Source organism: Rhinolophus sinicus, linkage group LG17 (assembly GCF_036562045.2).
Source record: "Rhinolophus sinicus isolate RSC01 linkage group LG17, ASM3656204v1, whole genome shotgun sequence".
NCBI lineage: Eukaryota > Metazoa > Chordata > Mammalia > Chiroptera > Rhinolophidae > Rhinolophus > Rhinolophus sinicus.
In genome coordinates, this window is record NC_133766.1 from 5,543,047 (window position 1) to 5,566,062 (window position 23,016).

At 37.1% G+C, this 23,016-nt stretch overlaps 1 protein-coding gene across 7 annotated transcripts in view; it reads left to right on the forward strand.

The window, feature by feature from the left end:
* SUCO (SUN domain containing ossification factor) overlaps positions 1 to 20,556 on the forward strand; it is a 60,086-nt gene extending 39,530 nt beyond the window's left edge. For 5 of the 7 annotated variants that reach the window (XM_019722738.2, XM_019722012.2, XM_019721270.2 and 2 more), the window contains 7 exons: positions 1,279 to 2,442; positions 4,996 to 5,083; positions 7,814 to 7,918; positions 9,641 to 9,795; positions 10,345 to 10,436; positions 17,242 to 17,297; positions 18,533 to 20,556. In XM_019722738.2, the coding sequence (XP_019578297.2) occupies positions 1,279 to 2,442; positions 4,996 to 5,083; positions 7,814 to 7,918; positions 9,641 to 9,795; positions 10,345 to 10,436; positions 17,242 to 17,297; positions 18,533 to 18,976 (2,104 nt within the window). In that variant the 3' untranslated portion in view covers positions 18,977 to 20,556. Of the gene's footprint in view, positions 1 to 1,278; positions 2,443 to 4,995; positions 5,084 to 7,813; positions 7,919 to 9,640; positions 9,796 to 10,344; positions 10,437 to 10,705; positions 10,797 to 17,241; positions 17,298 to 18,532 lie in introns of all 7 variants that reach the window. The other 2 variants (XR_012492812.1, XM_019719940.2) reach the window with 2 other exon arrangements.
* The last annotated feature ends 2,460 nt before the right edge of the window (positions 20,557 to 23,016 follow it).

A 23,016-nucleotide genomic window follows, 5' to 3' on the forward strand; every position in this document is an offset into this window, starting at 1 on the left:
GGTATATGTATAGATAGATATGAATATTTGTTGGAAGATCAGGCTAATGTAACAGTTTTTACTTATGTATATTAGAGAGTTTGGTTTTTAATACGTATTTTTGCCTAATTATTTTTTTCCTTAATGATTTTTCATGTATGTTTATCTTAAATTCGTTTTGATAATTATATAGCAATCATCTGAATAAAATAAATGAAAATAAAAAACCCATGATAGGGTGTCACCATTAAAGTTATTATGACGACCTAGTGGTCTTTCTATTTTACTGTCAAAAAAATAAAAGTACAGCCTTTATATATTGTCTGTTTTATTACTGCCTTTGCTCTTGTGATATTAGTCTCTATTTGAAGACATTTCCGGGCATAGGAACATTTGTATACGAATGTATTTTTTTGATATTCAGACTTATTTTTTCAGATTGCACCTTTTGTGCTACAAGACCCTCACCCAGCAATGTATTATCTTTATCTTGGAAGGAACTATAGACATAATTTACAACACTTTCCACTAGCTGTGTTACCGCATTCTCCCCTACCCTACTACACACATACTCCAAAGCTGAAAGCTGAAAGCTGGGATTGAGTTAGTGGCACGATTCTTTTATTATTAGCTAGGATTTTCATGGAAGTTGTTAAGTATTTGGCTTTAAATAATAGAAAATTAGCCCACATGACATTAAGATTATTTGGGGGAGGGAGGGATGTTTCTTTTCTCTAAAGCAGATTGTGTGTGTGTGTGTGTGTGTGTGTGTGTGTGATGTCACATTAGAATTCCTCAAATCATCCACAGAAAAATTATCTTTGAGAAATCTCACTGTCTTTTGAAAGTAGGATATTCAAGCACAAAGTGTATTCATAAGGATTAAGAATCCTGGATTCTAATTCTAGCTCTAAGATTTTATAGCCCTTGGGTAGCTCATTTCTGATATAAGGGGTGATGAGGCTTGTAAAAATTTTGTGAATATTTATGGGAAGAAAGGGACATGATACATATAGGAAATGGAAGTAGTATTCACATTCAAACAATTATTAAACGGAGATTAAAGAAAAGCAAGGTTGATTTGGTAATTTGAGCCATCTGGCTGCACACTTGATAAAGGGTCTGAATAATAATTGCTTTTGTAATGAAAGTGATTTGAGGGGGAAAAGTCATCCAAAAATATTTCAGTTTTGTCTTTATTTCTAGGCTTTTATGTGTGATACATTCATTTTCCTCAACCATAATTTTAACTTTCGATTTCTAATTAAAGTGATTTGGAATTATGATATGTATTTCTAGGTTTGCAACCACTGAAAAACATGGCCATGACACAGAGCAGCCAGCACCGGATACTCCCAAAGAGAGCCCCATCGTACATCTAGTGCAGGAGGACGAAGATGAGGCAAGTCCGTCCACGGTGACCCTTCTGGGGAGTGGTGAACAGGAGGAGGACTCATCACCCTGGTTTGAGTCAGAGACACAAATATTTTGCAGTGAACTGACCACAATTTGTTGTATTGCTAGTTTCTCAGAATACATCTATAAGAGGTGTTCAGTTCGAGTTGCTCTTTATTGGCAACGCAGCACAACTGCTCTGAGTCAAGAGAAAGGTTATCTTGTGTTGGCTCAGCCACCTTCCCTGCTTCCTGCCGAAGCAGCAGATGTTTCAGTGTTGCAGCCTCCGACTGGAGAGTTGGACCAGAAGAGGAAGGAAAAGGAAGCTGAGACTGATGTTCTGGGTGATGTGAGGAGCACGCACCAAGGTGATCTGGTTAATCACACTGTAGATGCAATTGAACTCGAACCAAGCCTTCCTCAGACTCTTCCTCAGTCTCTTCTCTTAGATGTTACTCCAGAAATTCATTCAGTGTCTAAGATAGAAGCGTCTGAGCCTGTTAAATATGAGGTGGGACACACACCATCCCAAGTGATTCCCCAGGAGAGTTCTGTTGAGGTTGATGACGAAACGGAAAAGAAGTCTGAGAGTGTTAGTTCTGTAGAGAAGCCAACTGTGATCTATGAAACACATAAACTTACTGAAGTAATGGAGAATACTGCGAAAGCAGACATAGACTCCATGCAGGTGATCACAAAGCCTTCAGAAACAATAGTGCCACCTGTCAGCACAGCTCCTGTGCCAGACACTGAAGATGGGGACGCCAGTGTGAACGTAGCTGACACAGCAAAGCAAACTGTGACTCCTGTTGTGGAGTCTTCTTCACTGCCTGAAGTAAAAGAGGAAGAACAGTCTCCAGAAGATGCCCTTTTAAAAGGGTTACAGAGGACAGCTACAGATTTTTATGCAGAATTGCAAAATTCTACAGATCTAGGATATGCTAATGGAAATCTTGTACATGGATCCAACCAAAAGGAGTCAGTGTTTATGAGACTTAATAATCGTATTAAAGCCTTAGAAGTGAACATGTCTCTCAGTGGTCGCTATCTGGAGGAGCTTAGCCAAAGGTAAGCTTTATTATGAATTAGCACGATCCACTTTGCACCGTGAAGTAAGTAGCAGAGTATGAACTAGGACTAGAGGAGAGGACTTGATTATGACATAATGAGAGTAAGCGCCGTTTAGCTGGACAGAGAGAGACAGTTACTTGGACGCTGATCCGTGACTTAAAGAATTGCTTTTCTTGTTTAGAAGTACTAAGATGCTACACCTTTATTATGAGACTAATAAATTTGCATGATCTATAATCAGCTTCTCCTTCTGTTTAATTTTAGCCACTTTTACTGTTTGGTTCCCAGAGTGCTTATGGGAAAATTTATAGTCTGTATTCCGTAAAGCTCTTAGTGGAACTTGGCAAGATATCTTTTAAGGGATTACATAAGTGAAGACTAGACTGGACTGGACTGGATGATGAGGCAATGTTTGCCTCTGTGCACCCACTCCTGGGCTCCTAGGTCCAGCTGCGCTCATGCGTGCAGAGGCGGTGTCAGTGGGCCTGTGCAGGGATCACGGCCCCATCTTCTCTCTGATCCCTTCCGTGTGCAATGTACCAACTGCTCCTCCAATACTGTATCCACCTGGGCGCTGAAAGCCCAGAGTTCCTGAAACACGACGTTCTCCTACTCTTCTTAAGTCAAATTCTGCTGCTAGATGTCACTAAGGTGGTCATTATATCCCAAAGGGGGTTTCTTCCTAATCCATACGTATAATTGATTGGCATATTGTGTGTGCCTGTGCATGCATGCCCACTTAGCTACACGTACCTGCCCTTGTCTCTCTCCCGCTCCCCACAAAGGAACCACAGAAATCACTAATAAACCGGTTTTAAATTGAGATATAATTGACATATAACATTATATCAGTTTCAGGTATACAATATAATGATTGAGTATTTGTATATATTGCAAAATGATCATCATAATAAGTCTAGTCAACATTCATTACCACACAGTTCTAAGTATTTTCTTGTGAGGAGAACTTTCAAGACCGACTCTCTTAGCAACTTTAGAATATACAATATAGTAGTAGTAACTATAGTCACCATCTGTACATTACATCCCTATTACTTACTCATTTTATGACTAGAAATTTGTACCTTTTCTTCACCCATTTTGCTTACCCTGTAACCCCTGTCTCTGACAACCACCAGTCTAGTCTGTTCTCCGTATCTAAAGAGTTTGGAGTTGGTTTTATTTCTTTTTCAATTTTTCTTTACTTATTTTTATCCCACATATAAGTGAGATCACACAATATTTGTCTTTCGTCGTCTCACTTATTTCATTTAGCATAATGCCCTCAAGGTCCATCCATGTCGCAAATGGCTAGATTTTGTCCTTTTTTATGGCTGAATGGTATTGTGTGTGTGTGTGTCTTTTTCTCTCTGTCTCTCTCACATTTTCTTTATCCTTTCATTCATCACTGAACACTGAGTTTGTTTCCATGTCTTGGCTATTGTAAATAATGCTTCCGTGAACATGGGGGTGCATGTATCTTTCTGAGTTATACTGAGAAGTAGAATTGCTAGAGCATATGTCAGTTCTATTGTTAGTTTTTTGAAGAACCTACTCAAAAAACTGAAAATCATTGTTTTCCATAGTGACTGCACCAACTTACATTCCTACCAACAGTGCACAAGGGTTTCCTTTTCTCTACAACCTGGCCAGTATGTGTTATTTCTTGTTTTTCTGATGATAGCCTTTCTAACAGGTGTGAGGTGATATCGCATTGTGATTTTGATTTGTATTTCCCTTATGATTAGTGATGTTGAGTACCTTTTCATGTACCTGTTGGCCATCTGTATGTCTTCTTTGGAAAACTGTCTATTCTGCCCATTTTTAAATCAGATTTTTTTTGTTCGTTTTTGCTATTGAACTGTATGAGTTCTTTATATATTTTGGATATTAACCCATTATCAGATATATGATTTGAAATTTCCATTCCATAGGCTGCATTTTCATTTTATTGATGGTTTCCGTTGCTGTACAGCTTTTTAATTTGATGTGGTCCCACTTGTTTATTTTTCCTTTTGCCTGGGCTTTGGTGTCAAATCCCCCCCCCAAAAAAAAAAACCAAAACAAAACATTGCTAAAACCAATGTCAGGGAACTTACTGCCTATATTTTCTTCTAGCAGTTTTATGGTTTCAGGTCTTACGTTCAAGTTTTTAATTTATTTTGAGTTAATTTTTGTGTATGGTGTAAGAGAGTGGTCCGGTTTCAGTCTTTTGCATGTGGCTGTCTGGTGTTCCCAACACCATTTATTGAAATGACTATTCTTTCCGCATTGTACATTCTTGGCTCCTTTGTCATAAATTAATTGACCATATGTGGAACTCATAAATCTTACGTAGCACTGAGATGCGTAGAATTGATGTTGAGATAGCAAATACCTCAAGGGACCTACCTCTTTATTTTACCTATGTAAGTGGCCCTGTATTGCATCCACCTCAGTAAGAGTCACTTTCAGAAAGATGGATTTGTCTCATATATTGAAATCAGAAGTGTTTCCAACAAATTATAAAGAAGAAATTAAATTTAATGTAAACTGATTCTTACTCCACAGGTACCGAAAACAAATGGAAGAAATGCAAAAGGCTTTCAATAAAACAATAATAAAACTTCAGAATACTTCGAGAATAGCAGAGGAGCAGGTTGGTCATCTTCATGCCTTACTTACTTTTTATATATATTTCCATAGACTCTTGTAGGATCTCGCTGGTAAGAAGGATAAGTAATGTTGGTTTATTTTTTCCCGACAGCTGATGATTAAGCCTGTTATATAATGTCATGTTTGGAAAGTGATTTGTTAGCATTAATACCTCCTTTGGAGAAGCTTTTCTTGAGCATTGTTCATATTACACTTCAAGATTTGTGTATGTATATGTATGTGTAGAAGTACAGTGGGCTTTTATGCAACTTTGTTAAACTAAATTCCTTTGTGGTTTCTATGTAGATAATCTTACTGATTCCAAATAAGAACAGCTGTGTTTCTTCTTTTTAATTCTTGTACCTTTTATTTCTTCTTTTTTTCCTCCTCTCACGTCTTGCCTAGAGCTGTACAGTGATGCAATAGGACGGGTAATAGTGGTCATTCCCGTTTTGTTGATTTTAAGGGAAAGATTTCAGTACTTCACCACGAAGTGTGATGTTTATTAGTAAGTTTTTATAGTGTGTTCCTATGATCAAGAACTTGTATACTTCTCTGAAAGTTTCTTTGGGACTAGGGGATGGTGAAATGCGGTGAGCTGAGGAGGCCCCCTGCTGCAGAGTTTAGATGCATCTTACTCGCAGTTTGTGACACATTACAATTGCGGTTCCATACAAAGTTCCTCCCTTATTATCTTTTAATTGTTGAGGTTTGAGAATTGCTTACGTATTCTGACTACCAGTCCTTTCACAGAGATATGCTTTGCAAATATTTTCTTTCAGTTACTTGTTTCTCATTCTCTTAAAAGCATCTTCTCAGGAGCGCCAAGTTTTTAATTTGTTGAAGCTCAGTTTACACATTTTCTCTTTGCTTTGCAAAGTCTCTGCCTACCCCAAAGTCATAAAGATTTGTTCCTTTGTTTTCTTCTAGCAGTTTTATAATTTTAGGTTTATGATTTATGTTAATTTTTATGTGTTGCAAGGTATGGATCACAGTTCTTTTTTGGGGGTAAGGGGGAAAAGAAACATGAATATCCCTTTGTTTCAGTATCATTTGTTGAAAAGACTGAATTTCTTTTGCACTTTTGATAAAAATCAATTGACCATATATATATTTTATATATTTATCGTGTGTGTATATATATAAATTTTATATATATGTATATATATAAATTATATACATATATGTATGTATATAAATTATATGTGTGTGTGTGTGTGTGTGTGTGTGTGTATATATATCTGTTTCTGTTCTTTTCTGTTTATCTGTTTGTCTATCTTTATGCTAATACCACACTGTTGTGATTACTGTAGCTTTATAGGAACTCATGAACTCAGGTAGTGTGACTCCAACTTTTTTCTTTTCCAGAATTGTTTTGGATTTGGCTTAGATGGATTTTAAATCAGCTTGTCACTTTCTTTATTAAAAATCAGAACAAAACCTGTTTGTGTCTTCATTGGGGTTATTTTGAATTTATCAATCAATTTGGAGAATTAACATCTCAGCAGTATTAAGTCTTCTGACCCATGAACACAATATATTTACTTACTTCTTTATTAATTTTAATACAGTGACTTCCTCTCAGTGTTTTCTCTTTGCTTTATATGTAACACCTGTGCCTTATGTCTCAAAGACTTGTTTAAGTACTTTTAAATAATCGTGTGTATTATTAACACTATTGGAAGTACATCTTGATTGGAAGTGTTAACTGATCTATTAAATTGAATAGCTTGTCTTTTAAATGTTTATAATTGTCTAGCATTTGTCCATGTTTGTCAAATGTAAGTCAAAAGAAACAGTTTAATGAGTCATCACATTCAGCTCTTTAAAAAGATGAAGTAGGTTAGAAAGTCCCACAGTGGATGACAGTGAGGGGGGTTACAGTTTTATGTATCCACCTACCCCCATCTCGCCCCCCCAACACACAGTTTTTAACCATGAGAATGATGCATAAGTCCCTAAAATATGCATGCAAATTATATTTTAAATAAAGACATGTTTGTTGATTACTCAAGTTTCTAAAATTCAGAGCTGAAAAGATGAGTGTTTCAATGAATTTCTTTTCATTGGTGATATTCTAGCATTGACTTCGTGATCAAGTGTAGGTTTTTGACTGTGGCATCCTAAGTTCCATCCTTATATGCTGTAAAGTAGAACTTTTAAAGCCTTATTATGAGCCTGCTTTGTATCCAAACATTCTTCAAAAATTTTCAAAGTGTCTGTGTGCCAACTGCTTTGGTTTAAAAGCACACATTAGACAAAGTGACTGTTTTGCATATAGTGGGCTGTATGGTGGTTTAGATATATAGATATAAATATAGATATAGATATATATATCTATGTATAGATATATATATATAGATATATAGATATAGATATGTATGTATGTGTGTATATATATATGTATGTATATACAGATATACATACATATATGGAGTCCATATTAACTTGAAAAGTAACTTTTATTAGACAGTATTCTGCATGGTAGCAGTGAATGGCAAAATGGTGTTTTTGTGGGGAGGGGTGGAGGTTTGAATCGTCTCAGATTCTTGAAGGTTTTTTTTTAAATTTCTGCTCAAAGTTTACAATGATCATTTATTAGGAGCTTTCCTTATTAATACTTTTTCCCCCCTGAAGAACTTAGTAGTTTTTTCCAGATTATTTTACTTGATTTTGCAGCTAATGTACAGATGAAACAATAGAAAACTAAGACTTACTTCTTCCTTTGTCATAGGATCAGCGGCAAACTGAATCCATCCAGTTGCTACAGGCACAGCTAACCAACATGACACAGCTTGTTTCAAACTTATCGACAACAGTAGCAGAATTAAAACGTGAGGTAATTGTTATTATTAGTACGACCAATGCATATATAGCGTTGTCATAAAGGCAGCCTTATTAAGAACTTTAACCAAACAAATTGTCAGTTATAGAAAACTTTTCAGAACTCCAGAATGTGGCATTTTAAAGTTTTAGGAACATATTGCACAGGTTTTTGGGAACATGGCTTTCATAGTTCAGGTCTCAGGTAAAATGCAGTTAGTTATAAAGCTGTTCTCTTCGGCCTTTTGTAAACATTGATAGTTGCAACACAGACTTCATTTTGGTTCAAAAGGCTTAAGGTGCTCACCCCAGCTAAAATGTCACTGATAGAACGAGTAATTATTGAGCAGCCAGTGCACATGAGGCAGGAGCTGTACAGCCCCAGTTGGTATGTACAGCAATGGAGAGAGGGAGAGAGGGAATACAGGCAGTCACCATGTGACGGACAGTGGGATGGAGAATGAAGTGTGTGTGGGGTGGGGGGTGGAGGTAAGGGTCTGCTTCAGCTAGAGTGACACCGGAAGGCTCATCAGGGGAGGTGGCATTAGAACTGCTGCTCAAGAGGAGTCAGCAGCCACGCAGAGGCTGGCTGGGGTCAGAACACTCATTACTAGCTGAACTAGGGCAGAGGAGCCCCAATTAGAAACTGTGATGTGTTTGAGGACAGAAAGAAAGCCAGTGTGACTGGAGCCGAATGCATGAGAAGCGAGGGTAAGAAACTATTCAGGGTATTGGCAGAGACCCGGTCATGTAGGCCTTGGTAGGCAATTTAGAGATTGAATTTTACTCTGATCATTGCAAGTCATTGGACAGTATTACCGTGTTTCCCCAAAAATAAGACCTAGCCGGACCATTAGCTCTAATGCACCTTTTGGAGCAAAAATTAATATAAGACCTGGTCTTATTTTAATATAAAATAAGACCAAGTCTTTAATATAAAATAATATAGTATAATATAATATAATACCAGGTCTTACATTAATTTTTGCTCCGAAAGATGCATTAGAGCTGATGGTCCGACAAGGTCTTATTTTCGGGGAAACACGGTCAGTAAAGAAATGACAGGTCACCTCATGGACCGCACTTTGAGAAACTCCGTTTGTTGCTCTGAGAATTGCCTCTTGGGGAACAGCAGGAGCAGAAGTGGACAGGAAACCAGTTAGGGGGCAATTGCAGTAGCTTGGGGAGGTGACTTTGGCTCGGACTAGGATTTTAGGTGTGCAGATGTGGAGAACAGGAAGTTGTTGGGTTCAGGATGCATCTAAGAGGTGGGAAGACAAGCTTCGTGAAGGATTGGATGTGTGGGATGAGGAGCTAAGGAGATGCCCAGGTTTGTGGCTTAAATAACTGGGTGATTAGTGGTTCACTTTTACAAGATGGGAAAGACTAGGTAAGAGCATGATTTGTTTTTCTCCCCAGGAGATAGTGCAAATGGAAAAGCAAAGCAAGTGTGACAGAATGGTAGCAATTGGTGAACATGGGTGAAAGTCATAAGTAGGTTCATTGTACTATTTTAAAACTTCTTCATAGGTTGGAAATTTTCAAAGAATTAGTGGGAAAAAGAAGAAAAAGTACAACATTGCCTTCATAGTCCAGCTTCAAAGACCATGCCCTGCATTTATGGTTTTGAAGCACATTGAAAAGATGTTTAAAATGATATGTCCTTTGAATTTTAAATCTCATTATGTTTTTCATAGTATGATTTTTAAAGTATTGTTACTGCCTCCTCTCATCTCAGGTTTCAGATCGACAAAGCTATCTCATCATATCTTTGGTTCTCTGTGTTATTTTGGGGCTGATGCTTTGTATGCAGCGTTGTCGAAACTCCTCTCAGTTTGATGGAGATTACATTTCAAAACTCCCTAAAAGTAATCAGTATCCAAGCCCTAAAAGGTAATGTCAGTATTGTATTTTCTTTTTTCTTTTTTTTTTACTATATTCTTAAGCATTTTATATACATATATATATATATATATATATATATATATATATATATATATATTTTTTTTTTTTTACTATGCTTTTTCTATTTTTGAGAAATTTGAACAAATAAAGGGGTACTGAGATCATATGATTATCTTGAAACCAAAATGTTAACATCATTGGAACTCATGAGATTGTTCTATGCCTGGGAGGTTCTGTAGACTGTAAGAGAGAAAGCACTAATAGTAAGTGCGTTCAACCCTTTTCCCTGTGAGAGATGCGTGAATGTGGAATTCAAAGGCGGAGGAAAATGGGTATTTTAATATTGCATTTTTTAAAGAATGATCCTTACATGTTTTAGTTTTACATGTCTTAGCAATAACTGGAGTGTTACCTTTGGGATCGGTCCTGGTGGCACGTGCAATTCTCAGTAGCTTCCATCTGGCCCCGGCTACAGAGTAAATTAATTATATGTAGTACACTCGTTGTGCGCATTGTTGACTTTTCTTAATGTCTTAGGTGTTTCTCATCCTATGATGATATGAATTTGAAAAGGAGAACTTCATTCCCACTCATTCGATCCAAGTCTCTACAGTTAACTGGCCAAGAAGGTAGGTTTTTGTGGATATGCACTATGTATAGATACATATGAATCTGGCTTACTTGTCACATAAGTATAACGACAGTGTTGTGTTCGAGACCACCTGCAACAAATAATGGGAATAAGTAACCTTGTGTTTGTGCTATGTCAAAGCCACTGTACCATTTTCACACTTTATCTTTGCTCCTAAAAGCACAGAGGGTGGGGAGGGGGCTGAGTTTAATTAGCCATTGGTAGCTTTATTTGCACATGCTCCTGTTTAGAAGTATTTCTTTTTAGAAAGGGATGTTTGAGAAAGTTCAACAGATATGGAAAACCTGAATGTGCTCGCATAGCATCCTGTGCTTATCTGCTTCCTCTTCCTGTACAGGTAGGACTCCTTTTGTCTCTAGTTTAGGACTGTGAGGCATTTCTGGAAAAAACTCTGGTCTTCCTCTTTTTTTATAGCCCGGAGTCTGTAGTAGCATTTCATTGTCTAACACTCAGTGAATACTTACATGTAAATGGATGGGTGTGTACTGAGTGGCTGTTGTCCTGTATCAGTACTTCTATACATAGTGCTTTAATTAGTGCATATTAAGAGACTTATCCTCATAGCAATATTGAATAACCAAACTAATTATGTATGTCCATTAGGAGTGCTTTCTTAATCGTTGGCATCTCTTGTTCTTTAGTATTTAGTAACTGAGCAGCATGTTTCAATTGACTAAATCATTCCAGTAATCCTTCCTGAGCTGTGCTGGTTTGCTGTTAATCACAGAGCTTTACAGACTCAGCCACCCCATTATATGTGTGTTTACTTGGGACGAGTAAATCTCGTCCTCCTTCCTCTTTTTTTCTTCTTTTGGCTGATGTATCTTTATAGCTGAAATTTTTAATTGAAGCATCTTCAGAACTTTTTCATTTTGTAAATCTGAAACAGTACCCATTAAACAGCTCCCTTTTTAATCCCTTCCCCCAGACCCTGTTAACAGTCATTGTATTTTCTGTTTCTATGAGCTTGGCTCCTTTACATACTGCATGTGAGTGGAGTCATGGAATCATGGCATTTGATTCCTGTGACCGGCATATTTCACTGAGCACAACATTCTCCAGGTTCATTCACATTGTAGCATGCGACAGGATTTCCTTCCTTTTAAGACTGAACAATACTCCATCGTGTGTATACCACATCTTGTTTACTCATCAGTTAAAGGGCATTTGGGTTGCTTCCACTCCTTAGCTGTTGTGAGCATGAGTGTGCAAATGTCTCCTCAAGACTTGGCTTTCATTCAGTTCTTCTGGATATACACCCAGCAGTGGGATTGCTGGATCAAATGGCAGGTCTGCTTTTTGAGGAACCTTTATACTGTTTTCTATAGTGGTTGCACCATTTTACAATCCCACCAACAGTGCACAAGGGTTCCAGTTTTCTTCACATCATCACCAACACTTGTTTTCTGGTTTTTTGATAATAGCTATCCTAATGGGTGTGAGCTGTTACCTCATTGTGGTTTAGATTTGCATTTCTCTCGTGGTTAATAATGTCGAGCATCTTTTCATGTGCTTGTTGGCCATTTGTAAATCATAGTCAAGTCCTTTGCCCATTTTTTAATTGGGTTATTTGATTTTGTGTGTGTGTGTTTTCATTCTAAGAGTTCATAAAGGATATTCTGGATATTAACCCTTATCAAATACATTATTTGCAGATACATTCTCCCATTCATATATTGCCTGTTGTGTCCCTTGGTAGACAAGTTTTAAAGTCTGGTATGGTCCCATCTATCTATTTTTGCTTTGTTGCCTGTTCTTTAGATGTCATATTCAAGAAATCATTGCCAAGTCCAACATTATGAATTTTCCCCCCTGTATTTTCTTCTAGAAGTTTTATAGTTTTAGGTCTTACGTTTAGGTCTTTAATCCACTTGAGTTAATTTCATTCTTTTGAATGTGGATACCCAATTTCCCAGCAGCATTTGTTGAAGAGACTGGGCTTTCTCTGTTGAGTGGTCTTGGTGTCCTTGTTGAAGATTATTTGACTGTATGTGTCAGGGTTTATTTGGGGGCCCTTCTTTTATTCCCTTGGTCTACTATGCCAGTACCACCACACTGTTTTGATGACTGTAGCTTTGTGGTGTGTTTGGAAATCAGGAGGCATGAGTCCTCTAACTCACTCACCTTTTTCAAAATTATTTTGTCTATTTTAGGTCTCTGGAGATTCAATGAATTTTAGGATACATTTTTCTATTTTGGCAAAAAGTGCTGTTGGGATTTTGATAGAGATTATGCTGAATTTGTAGATTGTGTTGGTGGTATGGACGTTTTAACAGTGTTAAGTCTTCCAGTTATGAACGTGAGCTGTCTTTCCATTTGTTTGTATTTTCTTTAATTTCTTTCATCAGTGTTTATAGTTTTCAGCCTACAAGTCCACTTCCTTAGTTAGGCTTATCCATCCCTGAGCGTTTTATTCTCTTTGATAATATTGTAAATGTAATTGTTTTCCTAATTCCCTTTTAGATTGTTTACTGTTACTGAGTAGGAACAAAACTGATTTTTGCATCTTGATTTTGTATTCTGTAAGTTTGCTAAATTCACTTATTAGTTCTAACATCTTTTTTTGTGGAATTTTTAGGATTTTCTTACATATAAGATCATGTCAACTCTGAACAGATCATTTTACTTCCTTTTTTCCAATTTGGATGCATTACGTTTCCTTTGTTTGATTAATAGCGCTGGTTAGGACTTCCTATACTGTATTACATAGAAGTGATGAAAGTGGACATGCTTGCCTTGTTCCTGATCTTAGAGTAAAAGCTTTCAATCTTACATCATTGAGTTTTATGTTAGCTGTGGGCTTTTCATAAATGGCCTTTAATATGCTGAGGTAGTTTCCTTCTGTTTCTAATTTATTGAGTCATTTTATTAGAAAGGGTGTTGAATCTTGTCAGGTGCTTTTTCTCCATCAATTAAAATGATCATGTGGTTTTTGTCCTTTACCAATGTGGTATATTACATTGATTGATCTCTTTTTTTAAAAATTTTGTTGGGGAATATTGGGGAACAGTGTGTTTCTCCAGGGCCCATCAGCTCCAAGTCACTGTCCTTCAATCTAGTTGTGGAAGATGTAGCTCAGCTCCAAGTCCAGTCGCCATTTTCAGTCTTTAGTTGCAAGGGGCGCAGCCCACCATCCCATGTGGAAATTGTACCAGCAACCTTGTTATGGAGAGCTCACACTCTAACCAACTGAGCCATCCGGTCGCCCTGTTGATTGATTTTTATATGTTGTAAAATTTTTGTATTCTAGGAATAAATCTCACTTGATCATGGTATATAATTTTTATGTGCTGTTGAATTCTGTTTGCTAGTATTTTGTTGAGAATTTTCGTATAAATATTCATGAGGAATATTGGTCTATAGTTTTTGTATAAATATTCATCAAGGATATTGGTAGTTCCTTTGTCTGGCTTTGGTATCATGTGATATTGGCATCATTGAATGAGTTTGGAAATGTTTCCTCCTGTTCAAATTTTTGGAAGCATTCCCGCAGGTTAGTGTTCATTCTTTTTTAAATGTTTGATAGAATTCTCTGGTGGAGTCATCTGGTCCTGAGATTTTGTTTGATGAGAGGTTTTTGATTACTCATTCAATCTTCTTCCTTGTTATTGATCTGTTTATATGTTCTATTTCCTTATGACTCAGTCTTGGTAAGAGTGTTTCTAGGAATTCATTCATTGCTCCTAGGTTTCCAATTTGTTGGAGTGCAGTTGTTTATAGTAGTCATTTGTAATCTTTTTTATTTCTGTAGCATTGGTTATAATGTCCCATGTCTTATTTTTATGTAAAGCTTAGTGCTTTGTACAAAATTGATGTATATTAACACAGGATTGACAAATTACATAATTTCTTACTAAGCAATTTAAAGTTGTGTGTTTATACTTTGATTTGCAATTCTGTCGCTGTGTTGACTGGTCGGGTGGACCAAAATTATTTTGATTTTTGTGACACCTTTTATTGTGAAATACAAAAAAGTGCATAAAATTGCAATATACAGCTTGTCAAGTAGTTATGAAGTGAACACTTGTGTAACTAATCCCCAGATGAAGAAGTAGAACAAGGCCAGCACTCTAGATATTGCTCCTCCACAGGTAACTATCTTGACTTTTGAAATAATCATACTTTTATTTTCTTAATGGTTTTACCACCATTATTTGGATTTCTCATCAATATAAGTAGAGTCTTGCCTGGTTTGGAGCTTTTGATGGAATCATACCATATGTACTCTCTTTTCTCCTTTCCTTCAGCCTCCTATTCGTAAGATTCACATATGTGATTGCATTCCATTTTCAATACTGTGTATAGTATTTCAGTAACTGACTAAATCACAATGTATTCATTCTGCTGTTGCTTACATTTTGGGGCTGTGAAACATTCCTTTGTTTGTATATTGGAACATAGTTGCATGAGTTTCTCTGGGAATATTATCTAGATGTAAAATTGCTGTGTTGTAGGGTACGCTTAACTATGTTACACAGTAATGGCAAACTTTCCCAAAGTGGTCATGGCAGTTTATGCCTCCACTGGTACTAGGAGAATTTCCATTATTCTACATTCTTGCCAACAAATACTTAGACTTGTCAAGTTTTAAAATGTTTGTTTAACCTCATTACAGTTGTAATTTGCATTTACCTGATTACTGATTAGGTTGAGCATCTTATACGTTTTAGTCATTTGTAGGTTATTTTGCATTTTCTTTGAATGCAGGCCATCTTTTTTTTAAATCCGTTTAAATTTGTTGGGCTCTTTGACTCTCTGAGTTGATGTCTTTTATCATACTAGAAAACTCTTAGCTATTACTTTTTCAGAAAAAAAAAGAAAAAATACTCCCTCTGCCTCATTCTCTTTTAGAATCTCCATTTAATTGAATGTTAGTCCTTCTCCTTGTATCGCCTTTGTCTCCTAAACTACTGTTGTTTCCCATCTTTTTCCTTTTCTGTGCTGTGTTTTGGATGACTTCTTCTGATCTGTTTTCTAGGCCACACATTCTGTAGCTATCTATAGTCTTCTATTAAATTTATCCATTGAGTTTTCACTTACTGCATTTTCCATTTCTAGGAGTTTTTAGTATTTTTTTAAAGCATCTAGGTCCTTTTATCTTCTGTTTCCTGCAGATATTTTTAAGCCTGTTTTTATTTAAATATAGTAAGTATAACTGTATAGTCTATCGTGATAATTCTGATATTATAAATCTTTTTGAATCTGTTCACTAATTGTCTTTGTAGACGCTTGCTCACGGTGCTTTGTGTGTTTGGTTATCTTTGTATGCTAGTCGTTCTCTTTGAAAAATTATTTGTAGGGACAATTTGAGGGCTAGAATGTAGGTCCTTATTCCAGAGAGAATTTCTGTTTGCTTTACATTCAAGAACACGTTACATTCATGACTTGAGGTTTGTTGGACCATCAGGTGATGGGAATTTGGACTGGCTCACTCTTTCTCTGAGGGTATAGTCCTTTGGAGTCCCAGTTTATTTCCTGTGGGGAGAGGGAGGGTATGTTATAAACCACTACTTTGGCTGGGCCCTGAGGTAAATTTCTCACCTATTCCCTTCTGATTCCATCAGACCTAAGTTGATATTCTTGCTTTGGCAAATGCTCTCCAGACAAAAATAACTTCTGTGGTCCACTTGAGTGTTCGGATTCCTACTTTTCCTTCAGTTTTGCCTAGAGATTGCTTACTTAAACTTGGCAGCTTTTTGGTGCTTTTAGTGATTAAAAAAAAAAAAAAAAGTCCATCATATTTAGTTGCTTGTACTGGAGAGATTGATCTGAGTAATGCTGACAGCCATTCCAAAAGTAGACATCATGCTTTTTTAAGAAGCAAGTTGAGTGAGATTAGTAATCCAATAGAAAGGATATTTAGAGGAATGTTTGGATATTTTTATATATTTGATGACTTTCTCAACAAATTTCTAGGACATAATGTAAAAAATTATAATTGGTTGAATGATGTTTTAAGTTAATTTTCAGTATGTGAAGTTTTATAGTGAATTTACTTCTTATAAACTTCTGCCTCTATCATACCATGAACCATTTACTCTTAATTGTTTGAATAGGACTAAAGTCTCATAGCCCCTCTTTTATGTGTTTATCTTGTCAGTGTGGGGTGGCATAGGGCTGTCTGGAATGTGCTTAAAAGTAATGAAATTTTAGAAACTGAAAACTAATAATTCTAATTGACTCACCATGCCAGAAGTGTTTATTCATTATTGCTTGGTCATTTATATTGCATGTTCAAGCAGTTTTTAGGTTGTGGAGTTCATAGTTTTGATCATAGTAATAAACAATTAGAAAAAACTTCTCAGACCTGTCCTTGTGTATGTTCCTCTGACTTTTCTACATGGTCACAACTGCTTGTTGTACACTCTTAGCCCACATTTGCAACACAGTGTAGTTTAGTCTTTTAGGGAAATACTCAGCTGATCAGTAGGTTTGGTAATAGCTTACCCGAGAACGTTATTGTTCTCATCAGGAAAGAGCGTAGGACTGGGCCCCAGAAGAACCTTACTGTGCTGGCTGAGAAGCATCTGTTAGGTGAACACTTAGGGAAGTTATTTATTTGAAGGTGTCCAAGCCCCAAATAAGAAGGGTACCACCTCCTACCTTGTTGGTTTTGGGTTATTGATTTAAATTGCATGAATATATGGTTAACCTGGTACAAATAAATATTTGTTGGTTCTATTAGGAAAAATCACTGAGAGCTAATATAATATTTTATAGTGCTTAATCACAGCATTTTCTACTTTACATCTGCTTTTTATTTTTTATTTTTTTACTTATAGTAGACCCAAATGCTTTGTACATTGTAGAACCCCTCAAGTTCTCTCCAGAAAAAAAGGTAATATTTTATTTCTTTTCAAGTGTATTGGTGTGTTTTGTGGTAGTAGATAAAGAAATAGGTTGAAAGAGTTAATATAACCTTTAAGTGGTCCTTACATAACTGTTTCCTTTTAGTCATGGTGATGAAAAAAATGTTTACGGGTCAGCAAACTGCAATCCATAAGCCATATCTGGCCTGCGGCATGTTTTATATGAGCCTGGAGCCATTTTTAAAGGATTGTAAAATTAAAATAATATGCCGGAGATATAATATGTGACCTGCAAAGCCTACAATAGTTACTGTATGGTCTCCAAGGAAAAAGCCTGCCGATCTGGCTGAAAATCAGTGTTCATTGAGTATCAGTGCGGGTCAGGTACCATGTGCCCTATCCTGTATCTTCCCAACAACCTGAGTTTTTCCAGGAGAAAACTGAAACCCCGAGTTTTTATCTTCTTTAAATGACCCATTCAGTACGTGGCAGATCTCAGAATATACATAGGCCTTCTGGTGATCAAGCCTGTGCTTTTTTCCATTTTGCCTCACAAAGTACGTTGTACGCAAGTATTTTGATTAGAGGTGATTGTCTGTGGGTGACAGAACGGGGGCTTTAGAGCCAAATAGCCTCGGATTCCATCCCAGCTTGGCACTGACTATGTCTTGACGTGGGCAGGGACTCAAACAATACCAGGAATAAAATCCTCACTTTTCAGGGTTAGAAAGTAAGATATACATGAAAGCAACTAGGATAGTAGATACTCAGATGATGGTTAGCGCCCCCTAAATCTGCATTCAGAGGTGGCAGGTGAGAGTTTTGATTGAATAGTAGTTACTAAATACCCTGTTTCCCCGAAAATAGACCTAGCCAGACGATCAGCTCTAATGCGTCTTTTGGAGCAAAAATTAATATAAGACCTGGTATTATATTACATTATATTATAATTATATTATTATTACATTATATAAGACCTGGTCTTACATTATAGTAAAATAAGACCGGGTCTTATATTAATTTTTGCTCCAAAAGACGCATTAGTGCTAATGGTCCTGCTAGGTCTTATTTTCAGGGAAACACGGTAAGAGGGTCATGATGATGTCTGTACAGAACGTAATGGTATGTTTTGCTGTTCATAACACTGCTTTACTTTTCACCAGGAGGTGGCACTGTCCTCCATTAGCTCAGCTCTCTAGATGTTTGATTACGTAACTAGCTACTGGAGCTCTAATTCCTACCCCTTCTTTTACTCATGTTATAGAAGAAACGCTGCAAGTACAAAACAGAAAAAATTGAGACCGTAAAGCCAGCAGATCCATTGCACCCTGTAGCCAATGGAGACATAAAAGGAAGGAAGCCCTTTACGAACCAGAGAGATTTTTCTAATATGGGAGGCGTTTATCACTCATCTTATAAGGGTCCTCCATCTGAAGGAAGCTCGGAAACTTCGTCACAGTCAGAAGAGTCTTATTTTTGTGGCATTTCAGCTTGCACGAGTCTGTGCAATGGACAGACCCAAAAGACAAAGACTGAGAAGAGGGCTTTAAAACGAAGGCGCTCTAAAGTCCAAGACCAAGGAAAGTTGATAAAAGCTCTGATACAGACTAAGTCAGGGTCATTGCCGAGCCTGCATGACATCATGAAAGGAAACAAAGAGATCACCGTGGGAACATTTGGTGTTACAGCAGTCTCGGGACATACCTAGAATTAATCCAACTTTTCATACTGGAGACTTTATTGTTGTTCTTTGAAGAACAGTCTGTGGTATTTGAAGGGTTTGTGGGGGTGGGGGGGAGAAAATATTAACAGGAAAAGTATTCAGAAATTATGATTTCTGCCTTTTTGAAAAGTAGGTGGGATTGTGTCAATCTTGGTTAACAAGCTGCAGCTCTAATAAGGCTGATAAGTTCTTGGAAGGACACCGATAAACGTTTTATACAGATGTTTTTTCACAGATTAATTACTGGGGCAAAAGTAATGTGGAAGCCCAGTCCTTGGGTGAGATAGGAACGGAAGCCTAAATCTTTTCCTTTAGCTTTGTTCCTATTTCTCGCACCTTCCCATATTTATGTGCCTTTTGTCTATTTATAATGCCACTGGAAGAGGAGGGGGAATTTTTTCTGTCATTTGATTTTTTTTTTTCCATTTTTTATTTTTTATAACTTTGTTAGTTTTCTGAAGCCGCAAACACTACAAGGCTTTAAGGTGATCTGCGCCTGAAGTTCAGCAGTGGGGTCAGACAGTGGAAAGATCCTGAAGACCTGTCAGCCAGACCTGGTTAGCCAACTCACTTGAAACAAATGCTTGCTGGAATTTTTAAGTCTGTTCTTTTAGGTAAATGGTGATAATGTTATTTTCATTTAACTTATTCACACTAGCTTTTTTTTTAGTTATTAATTCAATGAGAAAAACACAACCACAAGATCTTTTCTTACGTATGACTGGTATTTGCAGATAACTGTTTTATAAATTCACCTTTTTAACACATTTAACCACTTGTACAGGTTTGCTTTAGCTACATTACATTTTGAACATCTACAGTAAGCACTAATTCTCCAGCCTTTCCATTACTACATATAGACAATGTGAAGGTTTGTCAGATGAGTGCAGGCCTCACGTGACGGAATCACTGCGTGTGGACGCGTGCACGGAACCAGCAGTGAGTGTCAAGCCTTGTCCATCGGTCAAGTTGGAAGGGATTGTATAGTCCTTGGTGTTTGCTTGCTTTGTAGTGGCTGCAAATGTGCAGAGGTATCCATGTGTGATGTCCATGTGTCTGTCTTCATTTTGTCCTTTCCCTTTAATTGGCAGCGACTGTCTGAGTAAAATGATTTGTTAGTATGTGTTTGTACAGTAATGAGTGAAAGTGGAAAATTTCTTTTTGAAAGGGAGAGAATTGACCATTTTGTGTTGTAAGACTTAACTTATTGAGCACTTTTAGTAATAACTATTTTTAAACTTCTCTAATACCTTTCTGGGGGTATTGTTTGTAATGTGACTTATTTAAAGCCTATTTCGTTTGTTTAAGTTGCTGCTTTAGGTTGACAGTATGTTCTAGGTGATTTACATTTTTTTTCCAGTCTATACAGTTAGCCATTCAGAACAAGAGGCCTGATTGTATAGAAACCCACTGAGAAGCGGTCCAGAGTGCGCAGGCGGGGCGGGAAGTCACCCCGTGGCAGCACCCCGTGTCGTGGGAAGGTGACTTTTCACTGTAGCTATGGAGCTGTAGTGCCATTAGAAACTGTGAATTTCCAAATAAATCTGAACACTTGTCTTTATTAATTACTGGCTCTTCTGTTCTTTGAAGGAGAACTTACAATTTTGTTGTTCTGAACATAGATTTAAGTTTTTGCCACTTTAAAAACTAAATTCAGCAGTGCCTTGTTACATAATTGATCACATTGCACCCAACTACAAACTGATTGAACTTTCACACATATTGTTCCCATTACAATCATAATTTCACCATTTCAAACACTAAAATGAGTGTTCTGAATTTTTATTTACTGGAGAGAATACACATATGTGCTTTTTCTCTCATTAGGTGCCATCTTTAAGACTACTCATTTTTTATTTTTTCCATATCTAATATGGAAACACTTTACAACTTGGGTTTTACTTTTCCTCTCTGATATTATACCTACCTAAAGAGAAGTGAAAATTCTTGCTGATAGTAGATTTGTGCCTGGTAAGCAGCAGAGCTGCAGCTATAAAAAAATGGCTTTCAGTGTTTAATAGCCTACCTCCTTACGTCTTCTAATGTTAAGGAAAGCATTAAAACACTGAGAAAGGGATTCAGCAGGAGCAAGAATACAAGTCAAACAGTTCTTTGTATTGGGCTTTTTAAAATATTGAGTTATACGTACATATAATTTGAAGAATTAAATAGCTTTATAAGGTTTATACAGAAAAGCAGTTTTCTGTTCTCTGCCGCTACAGCCCCACCCCCACCACCAGGGATTTCCTTTTCCCCACCAGCTACTGTTTCCAACTCTGCATCTCCAATTAGTGTGCTTATTTTGCCACTTACCGATTTCCCAGTTTTAGATCTATCCCCAATTCAGATACATAAGCTTGTAGGCATGAATATGAAACATGTACACATCACCTGAACACATCTAATTAACATCACAGTATATTAAATAACGTCCATATAGAAATACTGAGCCCTACATTTATAAAGTTACTCGTAGTTACTCAATAGAATAAAGAAACTCTACATTTCATAAAATAAAGTTATTAAAAACCTCATGCTTTCTCCGCAACTTCTTAATTTGAAAAATTTCAAATCCACCGAAAAGTTGAATACCATGCACCTCTTCCCAGATTCAGCAGTTAACATTACACACACACACACACACACACACACACACACACACACTCTACACATTTTTTAGGTGGCTCATTTGAAAGTTGAGACATACGACCTTTTAGCTCTGAGTACTTAAGCGTGTGTTTTCGAAGAATCGGGACATTCACCTACATGACCATAATGCTAGTATCAGCCCTAGCTTGGATTCCATGGTCAATCCTTAAAATCACTCCTTTGCATACACTTTCAGCTTTCTTGCCTCTCTCTTGCTTTGCTGTACCTGCTGGGCAAAAGCACAGCCCTGGTTAGATCCAGCTTCCTGCCTCCTGCACACCCTCCACAAATCACAGCAGGCCAGGTTGCGTCACCGGGACTGTTCTCACTTCGATTTCCAGTTACAGATCTCAAGCAGGCCCTTAGTGCCCCATTAAGAGAAGTGGCTATTCGTTTGAGAGGGATATTTATCTTAATGCCTTTACTATATTTTTTTCTTCATTTGGCATAGAATTTGGATTTTATCAAATGCTTTTGAACATCCAGTTAGCAATTTTTAAAATTCTCTATCTTATGTAATTATTCTACTGATAGATTGTCTAATATGAAGCCATCCTTGTACTCCTTGGATAAATCAACGTGATTTTTAAATCTATTGTTCTGTTTCGGGTTCTGTATGGGTCAGATTGGGTTGGGCTATCTTTCAATAACAAATCAACTCTAATCTCAGTGGATTAACACAATGAAATATATTCCTCACTTGTGGAAAGTCCAGCACAGGTTGGTCGGCCCTTCTCAATCTTAAGACAGTGATACTTGGAACACAATGTCTCAAAGGTTGATGTAATAGGGGAAGAGAAGCATGGAGAAGGCACACTTGGTCTTAACTGCCTCAGAATGACTCATTATTTACACTCACAGTCCAGTGTAAGCTTAGTGACGTCCCAGCCCAACTGCAAGGGAAGCTGGGAAATACAGTTCTCCTGAGTACCCAAGAAGGAGGGAGTGTGTGAACATAGGTCACTGTCTCTGCCAAAAAGTATTTAAAATTCTTCCTATTATACATCTATCTGTCTATCAGCCTGTGTCTTCTATATGGATGCAAAGATCTGTTTCACAGTTTCCTGAAGCATTGTTTCAGTCATATTTTTCCAAGACAAATATTGTGTCTGTATCTTCAGGATGCTTTTTCTTTCCCTTCCTCTGCAGAATATAAGACACTCTTCTTAACTCATTTGTGTAAGAAGACACATTCAGAGTCAGCACTTTTAACAGTCTGGGTGTTTATATTGTTTTAGGCCCTTTTTTTGGTCTATTAAAAGTGGTGACTCAATCACTTTTAGGCCTGGGTATTTTCTTGCCCCAATACTCTTACACATAATGTTTTCCTCAAACTAGTTATCTTTCCTTGTCACACTGCCTAAGTCTGACCCAGG